At 54.2% G+C, this 15815-nt stretch overlaps 1 protein-coding gene across 1 annotated transcript in view; it reads right to left on the reverse strand.

The window, feature by feature from the left end:
- Positions 1-14832, reverse strand: part of RHBDL3 (rhomboid like 3) — a 50957-nt gene extending 36125 nt beyond the window's left edge. The window contains exons 1-2 of the mRNA XM_052658328.1: positions 14728-14832; positions 13133-13156 (exon numbers count right to left, since the gene is read on the reverse strand). Of these exons, the coding sequence (XP_052514288.1) occupies positions 13133-13156; positions 14728-14832 (129 nt within the window). The remainder of the gene's footprint in view (positions 1-13132; positions 13157-14727) is intronic.
- Positions 14833-15815: the final 983 nt, after the last annotated feature.

Genomic DNA, 15815 nt, shown 5'->3' on the forward strand with positions numbered 1-15815 from the left:
CAAGAATACTGGAGTCGGTTGCCATAGGGGATCTTCCTGACCCAGGGATTGAACCTGCGTCTCCCGCATTGTGGGCCGATTCTTTACCGTCTCAGCCACTGTGGAAAGGACCCACCACATTTTCTCTGAGGGCTCCTCCCCTCCTCTGGGGCAAGGAGCTGGGGAAGAGTTCTGGAAAGAACCCCACCCTCAGCTGCTGTGCCATCTTGAGCAAAGCATTAGCCACACTGCCTGGATTTCTCTATCCATCATGTGGGAGGAACTCTCCCCTCTTGGAGGGAAGAAAGGGGGTCTGTCCCCAGCCCTGCACACATAAACACACCGTATGCAGATGACAGCCGGGGAAAGAGAAATTCACAATCAGCGTGGAGTGGCTGATCTTCAGTTCTGCATCCTTGCTCGGTCAAAGGGCTGATGGGAAACTTGGACTCAGGATGAGGCAGCTACATGGTAGGGGCAGGGGTGGGGGGGTGGGGGTTGAGGTCTGTGCTGCACAAGGGACCTGGTGACACTGGGGAGACAGGCAGCAGGTCAGGAGATTGTTAGCTCTCAGTCCAGGGGAGCTGAAAAGGAACCTCAGTGGTTTTCAAGCTGCTCTGCAGAGTTCTAGGAGTTGGGGGGACGTCTGAGGCCCAGAGAGGTGAGGAAGGGTTTGCTGAACAGCCCCCTCTGCCTCCTCAGCCAGAGAGGCCCCATCTGAGTTTGTTTGTTTCCAGTTTTTTGTTTCTATTATTTGCACTGTGCAGCTTGCAGGATCTTAGTTCCCCAGCCAGGGATCAAACCCATGCCCTCTGCCTCGGGAACTTGGAGTCTTAACCACTGAACCACCAGGGAAGTTCCTGAGTTGTCTTCTCTGTTGGCCTTCTGCAGACTCCTTGGTTGAACAGCAACGCAATAGTACCTGCATATGCAGTGCCTGCCAAGCACCAGGCGCTACCTCGTGGAAACCTCAGGTCACCCTATGTCCTGGTTTGTCTGCGACAGTCCTGGTTTACACCTATTGTCTCAGCATGCTTCAGAAGGAATTGGGTGAGCAGGCAATGGAGATGACAGGATGATTTATTTATTTATTACAGCTTATTCATTTGGCTGCGTCCCATCTCCGTTGTGGCACGTGGGAACCTCACTGCTGTCTGCTGGCTCTCTAGTTGCAGGGCTGCCCACCAGCTCAGTCGCCCCAAGGCCTGTGGGGTCTGAGTTCCTTGACCAAGGATCAAACCTGCATCTGCTGCATTGGCAGGTGGATTCTTAACCACTGGACCCCCAGGGAAGTCCCTCAGCATGTTTATTAACAGCGCCCCTTTCACTCTCAAAACGGTCCCAGGTTGGATATAAATTACGTGGTCCCCCCATTTAAACCTTACAACAGTCCTACGAGGGAGGTGCTATTTTATCCGGGAGAAAGACGAGGCATCCAGAACAGAGCTGCCCAGGTTTGAAGAGCTGGTAACGGGGCAGGTGGCCTCACATCCAGGTGGAGGGGCCAGAGCCTACACTCTCCCAGTTTCAGATGCTGCGGCATCCTGAAGGGTTCGAGAGACCCCAATTCAGTCTTCTCATTCATTCATTCAACAGACACTTGCCGAAGATCAACTATGTGTCGGGTATCATGCTTGTATTATGGACAGGGAGACAGGTGCAGAGAGCAAAAGGAACCAGTTAAGGTCACAGAGCAAGTCAGTGGTCAAGATGGAAATAGTTCAGGGCTCCTCCAGGGGCGTTGGCTGGTGCAGCTTTGCTCTTCCTTGTTTTTCTCGGTCCTGTTCTGGCATTTGAAATATAACTGGCTCAGTGTTTCCCAGTGTGTGTTTCATGAAACACCAGGCCCAAGGCGGTGCATGTAATAAGGATGTTGTGGTCCTATAAGTTTGGGAAATACTTGGGACTTCCCTGGCGGTCCAATGGTTAAGACTCCATGCTTTCAAGGCGGGGGGCACACGGTTGCTCCCTAGTCAAGGAACTAAGGGGCTTCCCAGGTGGCACTAGTGGTAAAGAACTTGCCTGCCAAGGCAGGAGATGGAAGAGACGCAGGCTGATCCCTGGATTGGGAAGATCCCTGGAGGAGAGCACAGCACCCAACTCCAGTATTCTTGCCTGGAGAATCCCATGGACAGAGGAGCTTAGCAGGCTACGGTCCATAGGGTCGTAAACAGTTGGACACGACTGAAGCCACTTAGCACACACACACACACACAGGGAAGTAAGAGGCCATATGCCATGCAACGTGGCCAAGAAATAAAATTTTAAAAAAAATTATGGGAAACCCTTCTGGAAGGGCATGATGCATAAAACCATATAAACAGTTCTTCAAGATCTTATAAGTGGAGAAACCTGTCTTAATTATTCAGTCCAGCATTTTCTAAACTTATTGGATCTTTGATCATAATATTTTTTCACAGCAACACTCCACGCAACACATTTTGGGGAAAATGCATGAATCCATAATAGAGTTGCTTTTCCCTTCTATGAAACCAGGCCCCTTTGTCGGTTTCCAATCATCCTTTCACCCCATCTCATGAACGGCAGGCCCTCAAGGCAGCTGACACTGTCCGATGTCCTCCAGCAAAGTTAGAAATCTCCCCCATCCTGGTCCCAGCCAGAGGGCTGAGGAGGGTGCCAGACCCTGGGAGAGAAAGAGTAAGTGATGGGCCTAATGGGCCGCTGAGCTGAGATCTGCCTGCTCAGCACCCAGGACAGCGGCGCCACTTCCCTCCCTGCCGCAGGCCCGAGAGCCCAGCCAAGCTTCAGCAGCAGCAAGGCATCGGAAAAAGAGGAAGGGACACATCTACCGGATGGCTCATATATATGTGTGGTCCAGGCTCCTCTGTCCATGGGATTCTCCAGGCAAGAATGCCAGAGACGGCTGCCATGCCCTCCTCCAGGGAATCTTCCCAACCCAGGGATGGAACACTCGCCTCTAATGTCTCTTGCACTGGTTCTTTACCACTAGCATCACCTGGGAAGCCCCACCTAGAGAGCCATCCTGGTACAGACCTCTCAGACCCAGAAGGTTAGGACCTAGAATCTAAGGGAGGCTTCCATCTCGGGCCCCACTGTCCCGTTTACCGAGACAAAAGGATCCCTGGGAAAGGACCACACAGTGTGAGTGCTGGGGCAGGGGAGGGTGCAGACAGCCACCCCTCCCCACTCAGGGGGTTATCACAGCTCTTCTGCTGGCTCCTTGCACCATTACCCGGCTTCTGGGCTGAGCAGAATTAACGAGGCTGCCCTGGGGTTTCGGGCTCAGCAGAGTTGTCCCCACTCAGCAGCTACAGCCCACCAGGGAACTCTGGTCCATTCATGGATATTTACAGCCCCATAAATTAGGTCCAGGCCTGCAGCTGCCGAGGTCAGGAGGCGAGGTTATGGGAGTAGCAGCTTTCCCTAGCACTTCTGCCTTGCAAATGAGGATGCTAATTCGCCCTGTAGAGAAAACCACCTCACACCATCCCCTCTGTCTTTTCCCAATAATTTCATGGTTTTGTTTTCTTCCTGGCTGCCCCATACAGCTTGTGGGATTTTAGTTCCCTGACTAGGGACTGAACCTGGGCCCTAGGCAGTGAAAGAGGAGTCCTAACCACGCTAACCATTCCTAATCAGGGAATTCCTCTGACCACTTTTATTCTCACATCAATCCTAGAGTATAAGTGTGGTTAGTCCCATTTAACAGATATGGAAACTGAGGCACACCAAGATGAATGATCTGCCCAGAAGCACTTCAGTGAGTAGAACAGGGTACCCCTCTGGCCTGCTTTAAAGCAGCTGAAGTTAGGAGTGGATTTATGAAGACCTCAAGTCTCCCTGGGAGAGACCAGTTTTTAAAAACCTGGTTCCGACCTCTCCTGCCCTCCAGTCTCCCCACCTGGAGGCATGAGGGGCGCTTGGCTCCCCTGGGGCCTGGCCAGGCATCTGACGGTGAGTGAACCTTCCACAATTCTAGAATTCCCAGTTATATTATTTCTGTCTTTCCAGCTGCCAGCCCAGGGCTCCATCCCTCCCAAGGGGTTTTTCCCAGAAGGTCTAGGCCAGACTCCTGAACATCACCCCCTATTAGTCGAAGAGCTGATCCCCCGGATCTGAGGCTGGCAGGCTGATTAGGAGGCTGGAACACATTCCCTCAAGCAGAGAAGCTGGGGACATTCTGGCCTGGATCCAGGCTGAGCTGCTGGGCAGCTGGTCTATTTCCAGAAAACCATCCAGCCTTCTCTCTCAATACCTGGGCCGTGAGGAGAAGATGAGCTCCCAGACCCCCCCGCCCGCCGGGGTGCAGAAACGGGGGTCAGGTGGTGTGAGGGCCACCTCTTCCCTCCAGGCCCTGCCCATCTCCACCCTGAAAGAGAGTCTCCTGGAGGACCCCGCTTCTCCCCTTCAGGAGCCCCCTCCCCGCAGAAGGCCTTGGAGGTGCACAGGCCCTCGGGGGCAGCTGGGATTCAGGCTGGTCCCTTGGGTCCCAGAAGCAGACAGAACGCCTGTGCTGACTCATCCAGGCCCAGTCGTCACGGCTGCTGGAGGACTGAGGCCAAGTCACAGCCGTAAAGGCAGGGGGGCCATTGGCAGGGAGAGGTGGGAGTGGGTCTGAGTGGGGAGGGGGTCTTACACGTTCCCCACCCCACCCACTTCAGCCTAAACCCATTTCCTCCTGCTGTTTCTCTTGGAAACCACCAACGGGTCCCGCTGAATGCAGGGAGGAGGGAAGTGGGATGCAGACCTCTGACCAGGAGCAGGGTGGGCAGGATGCAGGGTCACCAGGCTCCCTCACCTCCTGTGGCCCTTGGCCCCGATGCTGAAGCCACCCAGGAGCCTTGTGTACACACACAAACCCCTCTGCAGAGGGTCCTCATTTGCTTTATGTCTTGGGCCCCGCCCCCACCCCCCAGGCCTCAGTTTCCTCCTCTGTAAAGAGGGGACTGCACCACTCACCTCCCAGGGTTACGAGAGCAAAATGAGACAACCTGTGTGCACACAGATGCTCAGTGTTTGCTCTCTCAAAGGAATACTTTCCAACTCAAACCTGTACTGTCCTTTTAAAAAAGGTGATGGGAGTCTTCCCCGGTGGTCCAGGGGTTAAGATGACGCTTCCACTGCAGATCCCTGGTTGGGGAACTAAGGTTTTGCCTGCCATGTGGAGTGGCCAAGAAAAATAATAAAAGATATAAATAAATTTAAAAAGCTGGTGGAGGACTTCCCTGGTGGTCCAGGGGTTGAGAATCCACCTGCCAATGCAGGGGACACGGATTGGATCCCTGGTCTGAGAAGATTCCACATGCCGAGATGCAGCTAAGCCCACGTGCCACAACTATTGAGACTGATCTAGAGTCCGTGTTCTGCAACGAGAGAATCCACTGCAGTGAGGAGCCCGAGCACCATGACTAGAGAAAGCCCAAGCACAGCAATGAAGACCCAGTGAAGCCATAAATAAGTAACTTTTCAAAATAAATAAATAAAAAAGCCGGTGGAACAAGGCTGGCCAAGTTGTTCACAGCTCGAGACACTCATCAGCTCATTTCCGTAACACAAAACAGGACCCTGTGCCCAGGCTCACCAGGAACTGTCAAATGGGAACCCTGGGTAGAGGAGGCCTGCCCTGGGCTCTGATCACCTGGTGCCTGAAGCCTCGTTCTTGCCACAGACTATCCCACAGCCAGTGAGAGGAGGGAAAAACGCTTTGGCGTCCACCCCCCGCCAGTCCCCACCCCTGGCAGTCTCTTTCCAAAAACTTCGCTCTGTGGAAAGTTCAGAGAGAACATGGTTTTCCAGCTCCTGACCTGAAGAAGTCAGCTTGATAAGCTGGAAGGAACCCCAGCATGGGGATTTGGACACTTTGATTCAAGACCTAGAACTAATACTCAGAGGTAATTTTGAAAATGGTGTCAATTTCTCCAAATTCCAGTAACATGGTAACAACCACGTGTGTTTATCAGGGACTCACTACACACCGCCACCTGCTGTGCACCCAGCATCTCATCAGGCCCCGAAAGAGCCCTGAGGGCAGGGAGCTGACAGATGAGAAAACTGAGGCTTTGAGACATCACCCAGCAGGCCCCTTGTCACGTAGCAAGCAAAGAGAAGCAAAACTGGGACTCAAGCCAGACTCCGTGTCCTCGCCTGTCCCTTAGTCACTTGGGGGTGCTGAGGAAGCAGCCAGACGTCTGCATGGCCCGGTGGCAGGAACACAGGTCAGAGAGAGAGAAAGCAGAGCTGGGCTCTTGTCTCAGTCTGATACTTCAGCACCAAGTGACCTCCGAAGGTCACAGACGTCTGTTTTCTCATTTGCAAAATGAGCAGCCTGGACAAGATGCTTCCATTGACCTCCTGATAAGCTGAGGTCCTCAAGGTGGCCACAGCCCCAGAGGCGCCGACCGGGGCGAGGTGGCCCACAGCCAGGGCTAGTGCCCGTAGAGGACATCAGAGCCAGAGACGGCGTGGGCAGGGATGTAGCTGGACCTGTTCGCTCCTGCACGTGTATGCCTATTCCGTGTCAGGCAGGCAGCCGGGCAGCACACCACCTCAGCTCCCTCAGCCTCACTGCTCAACTGCTATCCAGTGCCTTTCTGGGAGTTAGGGATAAAAGGGTTAATGCAGCATGGCTGCTGGGGTCCCTGGGGGCAGGAGAGGGGAGCGCCTTTGTGGTGGAGGAGAGTTCAGACTCTAGGGACCTGGACACCACCTGATAAGGGGCTGGAGGTACTGAGCCCAGGCAAGGCAACCCCTCTCTGCTGGTTAATCCTGTGTCCCCCGGGGTGCCGCCAAGGCCCCACGAGTCTGGAGCACGTGTTTTCTCTGCGGCTCTTCACTAATCCATACAGCAGTCTCATCTGCACCTCTTTTCAGCTCCCAGAACCGTCTTAATCCAGCCAGCAGGAGTGTAAATGAGGTAGGCTTTAGGGTCAGGCTCAGAGAAGACCACAGGCTGAGGGTAAGGGGGACTCGGTAGAGGAGATACTTGGGGAAAGCAAGCAGAAAACTCCTCTGAGCACACAAGTGGCTCTGTCTCAAGGAGTTGGGGCTGGGAAGGAGGTGGTCTAGAGGCAGAGACCTTCCCTATGGAGGCATGGATCTCAGAAATGACTCTGGGCTTATTCTAGCAAATTCTGATTCCCCATCAAAAAACAGCTGTCAAAGGTAACTATGGCTTAAGACTTCATGCTTCCACCGCAGGGGGCGTGGGTTCAATCGCTGGTCAGGGAACTAAGATCGTGCATGCTACTCAGCACGGCCAAAAACAAAACAGGAAAACCCAAACAAACAAAAACATCAATCAATGCCCATTCGGTATCAGATATTATTAAGAGAGTTTCCACTTCCATTCAACTCCCACAATCATCCCTAGACTTAAAGATTATCCTCTCCATTTCAGAGATAAAGAAATTGAGGCTCAGAGCACTAATGTCACTTTGACTCCAATCACAGAGCCCCCAATCACAGTCCTGGGCTTGAACCCAGGACTATTTGCCCCACATACAGGGTTTTCTCCAGCAGCCCACCCAAGCAGCCTCTTGTTGTGGTTGTAACATGTTTATAATTTTGGAGGGAGAGTCAAGATTTGGCTGCTTCCCTTCTGGGAGACTGGCAAAGTTAGGGGTCTCTTCTTGGAGACTGAAAAATGCATGTTCCCAGTGGGAAGGGGAAAACGGGAAACATGATCAAGTTCCTTCTAATTCTCCCTTTTCTTTCTCACATGCTTGAGCTTGGAAAGCAACTGTGCTCTGTTGACTTAACAGAACTCTGCTCCAAACCGTTTTGCTCATTAAACATTTGGAGATCTTGGAGGCACTTGTATGTGTGAATGTGGCAATGGTTTTCCAACCCCAGAAGCCTTTTATGAGTTAGCAGACTCCAGTCCTATGTCTGCCATGGACCTGCTGCTTGACCTTGGGTCCTTGAGGGTACCTCCCTGGAGTCCAGGAAGGACTGGGAGACTATCAAAGCATAACCTGAAAAAGAGAAGCTTGGAGGAAACCTATGGAAGAAATGTAAAGCAATAACTAAAGGGTACTGGGAAAAATTGTAAATATCAGGGGAATAGATCAGAAATAAAAAATAAACCCCACCATGTATATTAATAAAAACTTACCAAATGATAAAATTTCTCACTATATAAAGGAAGGCTTTCTTAATAAGTGATGCTGATATAATTGGATAGGAATTAGATCTGGAGGGAGTAAAGAGTTAGAGGATTTTTTTTTTTTAATCAGAGAAAAAGAAGTAGGAAATAGAAGCATCTATTTATGAGATCCTAATGGGGCAGGAGAGGGGGACGACAGAGGATGGGATGGCTGGATGGCATCACTGACTCAATGGACGTGAGTCTGAGTGAACTCCGGGAGTTGGTGATGGACAGGGAGGCCTGGCGTGCTGCAATTCATGGGGTCGCAAAGAGTCAGACACGACTGAGTGACTGAACTGAATTGAACTGAATGGCAGTGAGCAAAGAGGAACTAAAGAGCCTCTTAATGAAGGTCAAAGAGGAGAGTGAGAAAGCTGTCTTAAAACTCAACATTCAAAAAACTAAGATCATGGTATCCAATCCCATCACTTCATGGCAAATAGATGCGGAAAAATGGAAACAGTGACAGACTTTATCTTCTTGGGCTCCAAAATCACTGCAGATGGTGACTGCAGCCATGAAATTAAAAGACGCTTCCTCCATGGAAGAAAAGCTATGACAGACCTAGACAGCATATTAAAAAGCAGAGACGTCACTTTGCCGACAAAGGTCCGTATAGTCAAAGCTATGGTTTTTCCAGTAGTCATGTATGGATGTGAAAGCTAAACCATAATGAAGGCTGAGCGCCCAAGAATTGATGCTTTCAAACTGCGGTGCTATTTGAATCAGTTCTAATGAGGTGGATGAAACTGGAGCCTATTATACAGAGTGAAGTCAGAAAGAAAAATACCAATATAGTATATTAACGCATATATATGGAATTCAGAAAGATGGTAATGATGACCCTATATGCAAGACAGCAAAAGAGACACAGATGTAAAGAACAGACTTTTGGACTCTGTGGGAGAAGGTGAGGGTGGGATGATTTGAGAGAATAGCATTGAAACATGTATATCATCATATGTGAAACAGACCGCCAGTCCAGGTTTGATGCATGAGACAGGGTGCTCAGGGCTGGAGCACTGGGATGACCCTGAGGGATGGGATGGGGAGGGAGGTGGGAGGGGGTTCAGGATGAGGAACACATGTATAACCATGGCTGATTCATGTCAATGTATGGCAAAAACCACTACAATACTGTAATTAGCCTACAATTAAAATAAATAAATAAATTTAAAAAAAAAAAACAACTGTGGTGCTGGAGAAGACTCTGAGAGTCCCTTGGAGAGCAAGGAGATCAAACCAGTCATCCTAAAGGAAATCAACCCTGAATATTCATTGGAAGGACTGATGCTGAAGGTAAAGCTCCAATACTTCGGCCACCTGATGCAAAGAGCCAACTCACTGGAAAAGACCCTGATGCTAGGAAAGATTGAGGGCAGGAAGAGATGGAGGTGACAGAGGATGAGATGGTTGGATGGCATCACCAACTCAATGGATGTGAGTTCGAGCAAGCTTCGGGAGATAGTGAAGGACAGGGAAGCGTGGTGTGCTGCAGTCCATGGAGCTGCAAAGAGTCAGACACAGCTGAGCAACTGAACAACAAAAACAATTTATGAGATCTGAAGAGGGATGGAAAGTGTCTCAGCTCTGAAGCAACATAAGGAGTCATGAAGGAAAAGCCCAATAGATTGAACTGCAGAAAAAGAAGACATTTTTACCATTATTTTACACCATAACAACAGGTTCATATTTAAACTTTAAGATCCAGTATTTAGGAAAACCATTCCGATTCCAAGGCTATGAAAAGATCACTTCCTCAATGAGAAGTTCAAACAGGAAACAAACACCTGGAATATCTGGGGGTTGAAGTGATGATTTTCAGGCTTCCTACCAGTTGTAACTTCTGGGATCCACAGGGAAATACAGGGGAAGGGATGAGGTTGGGTGGCGTGTTGCACTCTTGCTTGAACAGACCAGACAAACACCCAGGATGCCAGTGGGGACCAGCTGAGTAAACTTCCATGGGGCTGGAGTCACCTGTTTTCTTCACCTCCAACTCCCCAGAAGGCATTCTGGTGGAGGGGTGTCCACATAGATTAAAAGGCCAAGGTCATGGTTTCTAGCCCTTGGCTCCAATCAGCATTATGTTGGGTGAAAGCCACTCTACATGCTGAAGAACCAGACAGCACAGAAAGACTGCTCGAAAACCATCCCTAACACTGGAAAAAGGTCCCAGCAGATCCCAGTTTGAAACCAGGTGATCGCTGGTATCCCCTTGACCCAGGAAAGGAAGGCGGACTGACTAGGGCCAGCCTCCTTATCCCATGACCTCAGAAAGGTGAATTCCAGGGCCACATTAGCTGGCAGGGATTCTGACAAGTGTCAGGAGAATCCCACCCCATTCAGCACAGGTTGACCCATCAGGGCTATTCCTGTAAGAAATTGTGGGGAGGGTGCCTGTAACCCCCAGCCAAATATTCCTTCCTGAGTGCACCAAGTTCACCATCACCAAATCCTGCCTTTAAGTAGGCCCAGAGGAAGAGTCAGAGAGGATAAGACCCCCCAGCCCTCCTGGGGCCCTTCTGAAGTTGTACGACCATTGAGGAAGCCTCACACCTGCTCTGCATTCAGCCCTATCGGGGATGGTCCAAGGGGAGCTACACAAAAGAGGCGGGAGAGATGCAGAGGGATGGGTGTCTGCCAGAGGTTGGGCCCCCTGCTCACAGGCAGCTCTCCTCAAGCACAAAGCACCGATAGGAAGGAAGACAACAGAAACAGGCTTCTAAAGCCATATGAGGGCTGGGGAGCGAACACAAGGCAGAACTCATAGCGAGAGAAAAAAAAAAAATTGTCCAGTGTAAGCTTGGGGAGTTTCTTTCCTAGAAGTGTGTCTGTCCAGAATGGTTTCTGGGTGGGCCTTCCCAGAAGCAGGGGGATGAGCTCTGTGACACTCGGGATCTCCCTCCAGTGGGAAAAACTGGATTTCGTAGACCACCCACTGCTATCAGGTGCCATGCATTTTCTCTGCTCCCTCAAGTTCCAAATCCTTCCTCCTAAAAATTTCCCTCCATTCGTCCAAATCGTTCCTTTCACAGTGCAAACACACAGGCAGGGACTGGCGAAGGAAATTAATCAAATGAGAAAGACACAGACAGAGGGGAAAAAAGAACGATACACTTTGTTCTAGGTTTCGATTCTAAATCTGGCAGGAGGTGTGAAGGGTTGGCAGCTTGCTGGTCGTGGCATCGGTGGCAGCAGGCGGCTCCCTCCTGCCTCAGGGCGTCAGGCCAGCAGCTGCTGTGCTCTTAGGAGCCCGAGGGGGAGTCAGTCTACCCGAGCAGGACCGGAGGGGTGGGAAGCTCCCCACATCAGTCAGGCCTTGTGTTAAGATGATGACACCCCCAAACCTCCACTCCAGGCCCACCCTGTCTTTCAAGCTGAAATCCATGTTTTTTCTTTAAGATTTTTTTGATGCAGACCATTTTTAAAGTCTTTATTGAATTGGTTACAATGTTGCTTCTGTTTCATGTTTTGATTTTTGGGGGGCCTGGAGGCATGTGGGATCTTTGCTTCCTACCCACACTGGAAGGCGAAGTCTTAACCACTGGACTGCCAGGGAAGTTCCCTGAACTCTGTTTTCAGTCCCACTCGGCATCTGCATTTAGCTGATTCAAATTGAACTGGTCTGAAATCAAAGTTGTCAGTTTCATGAACCCTTATTTTCCTGCTCCTCTCAGGTTCGGAACCTCAATGTTGTCCATGTGGTCTGCCTCACCCATTCGGATCTGTCTTGGATCTCCATTGCAGCTGCAGCATCTTTAGTTGCAGCACGGACCTCTTAGTTGTGGCATGTGGGACCTAGTTTCCCAACCAGGGATCAAACCCAGGTCCCCTCCATCGGGAGTGCAGAGTCCTAGCCACTGGACCACCAGGGAAGACGCAAATCTACATTTAGAATCTCAAAGTAATACATGTGGTTCACCTCATCTATTCCAGGCTACTAAGATCTTCCAATTCTCCCATCACCATGTCCTTCTTCCTTTCCATTCCCACTTTTCCAAGTCAAGGTGCTTGTCTCCATGCATTGCTGCAGGCTCCTAGCCAGCTTCTCATCTCTACTCCGCTCTCACAGAGCATCTTCCCAAAGTACCCCCTGGATCTGATAACAAACTTGCCGAAAGTACTTTGAAAGGCTTCCCCTGCATTCAACAGGATGAGGTCTGGTGCAGGCTACTTTTTCAGCTTTATCTGCCTCTCCAACCCAACACCTTTCCTCTGACCCGACCAGACTGGTGTCTTAAAGTTGCACACACCTCATGGCAGAATCGTCTTCAGCCCAGGGCACCATGCTCACTGTTCCCCCACACCCGGGGAAGCTTGTGAAACAGGGAGGGAGAAGGAAACACACAACAGCACGCAAAAGCAGTTCCCAGCAAAGAAGAGAACCATTTCCCTGCAGAAGGTCAAGTGCTGGTCTGCCTGTTCCAAAGCCAATGCGGGCACTTCCAACTCCACCTCCCACACTTCGACTTGAGGTGTTGCAAACAATCACATTCTGTTTTCCGTCTATAGCTCCCCCATCCCTGAGGTAAAATCATGAGTGGTCAGCTTTCAAATAGGGCTCATATTTGAGTCACCCACCAAGGATGGCAGAGATCTGACCTCAGAGACGGCGTGGATCTGTGATGGTGGAAGGAGAAAAAAAAAGGGGGGGTGTGGGGGGGGATGTTCACCTAAGCCCTTCCCCCACCTCCCCAGCCCAAACGGGCTATCCCCTGGCACACAGAAAACATACATCCAGGGCTCTCAATGCGTATTATCGGATTTCTCCCTGGTATAAAGCTGGTTCCCGTGAAGTGGTGTTGGGAGGAGGAGGCAGGGAAGGATCTCTTAAGGGAGCCCCCCCCCCCACCTCCTCCTGAAACCTGGAGAGCAGTACCATTCAGACCCAGAGCTGCCTTAGGCCACACCCCCACTCCCACGTCACCGTCTCAGGAGTGCGGAGCTGGGGAAGCCCACGCAGGCAGGGAGACTGCGGGGAGGGCTGGCAGGAAGGGAGGGGGCATTTAACTGCTCACCTACCTGATCAAACAGGACTTTCCAGTGCTGGTAGAGAAGGAGCCATGCAGGAGAGGAGGAAGAGGAGAGAAAGAAAGAAACACACTTATCACCAAGGCCTCCGCAGCCCCCTGCTGTTTCTGACCTAGCCTCCCAGCTGCGGGCCCAGGCTCAGGGACCCGAGGCCAGGGACCCCTGGGAAGAGTTTCCCAAATGAGTCTACACCTAGCAAAGGTGGGAACACTCAGACTGGGGAGGGAGAGCATGCCTCATTCCGGGACACGCAGGAGAGGACATGAGCAGAGCAACGGTGATTCTCAACATTCCTTAAAAAAAAAAAAAAGCGTGCCATTCTGTCCAAGGGCCTCTAATAACTTCTGCCGCTTAGCTCCTATCTCGGCGTCTACTCCCAGGCCTGGGAATGCATGCCCGGATGCTTCTCCTGCAATTCCATCAGACCCGCTGCAGCAGTCTCCACCTGCTGGGGATCAAAGACCCCCTATCCGAAAACACATCCGGGCATAAGCATTAAGGTTTGGCCTCTACTTGGGAGGAGGGGATTCCCGCATGCTCTGAAACCCACCCCTGTCTCTTTGCAGGCTGAGCCTAAGTGAGGAGCCCTTAAGAGTCAGCCAAAGCGATGGGACCAGAAGCAACAGAGGGGGTTTAAGCACAAGAGCCAGAGGGGATACAACCCTATTCAGACTTCCCCGCTGAGGCTGGGTAGACGGGCGCGGGGGGGGGGTGGGGGAGCGGGCTTCACTTCCCGGTCCCCAGCCTGAGAGGTCAGGGGCAGGGCGGAGCGTCTGCCCAGTTTTTCACCTCTGCGGAGCAGGTTAACCTCGGGAGGGAGAAGCTTAAGAAACTCCAGTTCCCAGGACTCCCCGCTGCCGGCTTTGCCCATGGCTCCCAGGACCGGAGGGGGTTGGGGGGAGACTCCGGCAGCAGACGGCAGGGAAGCCCTGTGGGGCAGCCCCTCCCTATCCTCGCCCAGGGGACCGTCGCTGGCACCGACGCGGTCTGGGACTCCTAAGCCCCTCTCTGGGAGCGAAAGCTCTCCTGGCACTCCTGTGCGTCCTCCAGCCGGGCTCGGGGCCAGGGGCTAGCTAGAATTTCGATCAGGGTCTTGGACAGGGCAGGGGCGGGCCGGGGCTCATCAGCGAGCGGAGAACGGGTCGCCAGGGCGGTCTGCGCCGCCGGCTTCCGGGGACTCTGCGGCGCCCGCTCCTTCCCCGGCTCCGAGAGCCCGCAGGTCGCGAGTGGGAGGGGAGGGGAGCTACTGCTGTGACGCGGCCGCCTCTGCGGGAAAACGCCGTGTCCCGGGCACTGCACCAGCCGCGGGGAGGGGGCTCGGCGGCCGGCGGGTCCCCGGCGCAGCGGCGGGCGCTGCGCTCCGCCGGGAAGCCCCGGGAGCCCGAGCAGGCGATGGCGCGCGCGCGTTTCGGGGAGACCGGTTCCCTCCGCCCCCTCCAGCCCGCGGGGACCCGGCCAATCCGGGGCGCTCCCGCGTCACCTTGAAGCCTCCCAGTTACCCCGCGGGGGGCGAGTCGGGGGCAGCGGTCCCCACCGCGGCCCCCGCCCCCCAGAAAGTTTGCCCGGGCGGGGGAGGGGGCACTCACGTCCTCCGCCGGCGGCCGCTCCTCGGCCTCGGGTTCCAGCTCCTCGATGCGCTCCGCCTCGGCGCAGGCGGCCACCGCGGGGCCCGGGCTGGGGTGCTCGCCCATGCCGGGGCGGCGTCCGGGGCCCGGCGCGGCTGCGGGGCTCGGCCCGGGGCGCCTGGCTAACTTCGCGCCGCGGCGGCCGCGCCGCTCTGGGCTGCCCGTGCGCGCCGCGCCGCCTCCGCCCCCGCCCCCATGGTCCCGGCCCCCGCGCCGCCGCCTCGCGACCCCGGGACGCCAGGCCCTCCGCCGCAAACTTCTCGGCGCCCGCGGCCCCGCCGGCCTCCGCCTCCACCCCGGCCCCAAGGCCCGGCTCCGAGGCGAGGGCGCCCTTGGGCCGGCCCCGGCCCCGGCCCCGCGGCTCCCCGCGCGCTCCCTCCTCGCTTCCCGCGGCCCCGCTCTGCGCCCGAGTCTCCTCCTCCCCGCGGACTCCTCGGGGGCGGTGCGCAGGCGGGGGCGGGGCTGCTCCCGGGACCGCCGCCCCCCACCCGCCACCCCCGGGCGCCACCGCCCGGGCCAAGGCGGTCAGAGCGCCCCGGCCCGGGGAGGAGGAGGGCTGCGGCGGGCTTGGCGGGGAAGTGGCTGCATGGCCCGGGCGGGGGTGGGGCTGCGCGGGCCCGGGCCGCATCCCCACCTGCCTCCAGCCCGGCCCGGGTTTGTCTCTCCGTGCGGGACCGGGTGGGGTGAGGGATGCGGGGGGTGCAGCGTCTACTTGCCGAGACCCACCGGGCTAAACTTGACTTGGAGGCAGCAGACGCGTGAAGGTGGCAGGGGCGAGGTTCTCCCTAAGTTGGCAATGTCGGGGTTAACTGGAAGTGAAATGGGAGCAGGATGCTAGGAAGACAGGATCCCCGCCCCCACCGCCACCCTTCCCTCACTCCGGTCCCGGACCCAAGGAGGTCCAGGTAGGCTCAGGTAGGGAAAATCAGGGGAGTCCCGGACCCCAAACCCTGAAATCTTGTCCTCCGCACACCCAGAGCTATGGGACAGTGTCCTGGCTTCACGGAAGCAGGCTGACAAAGGTAGGACCAGGCAAGATGGGAGGTAAA

This window comes from Budorcas taxicolor, chromosome 19 (genome assembly GCF_023091745.1).
Source record: "Budorcas taxicolor isolate Tak-1 chromosome 19, Takin1.1, whole genome shotgun sequence".
Taxonomy (NCBI): Eukaryota; Metazoa; Chordata; class Mammalia; order Artiodactyla; family Bovidae; genus Budorcas; species Budorcas taxicolor.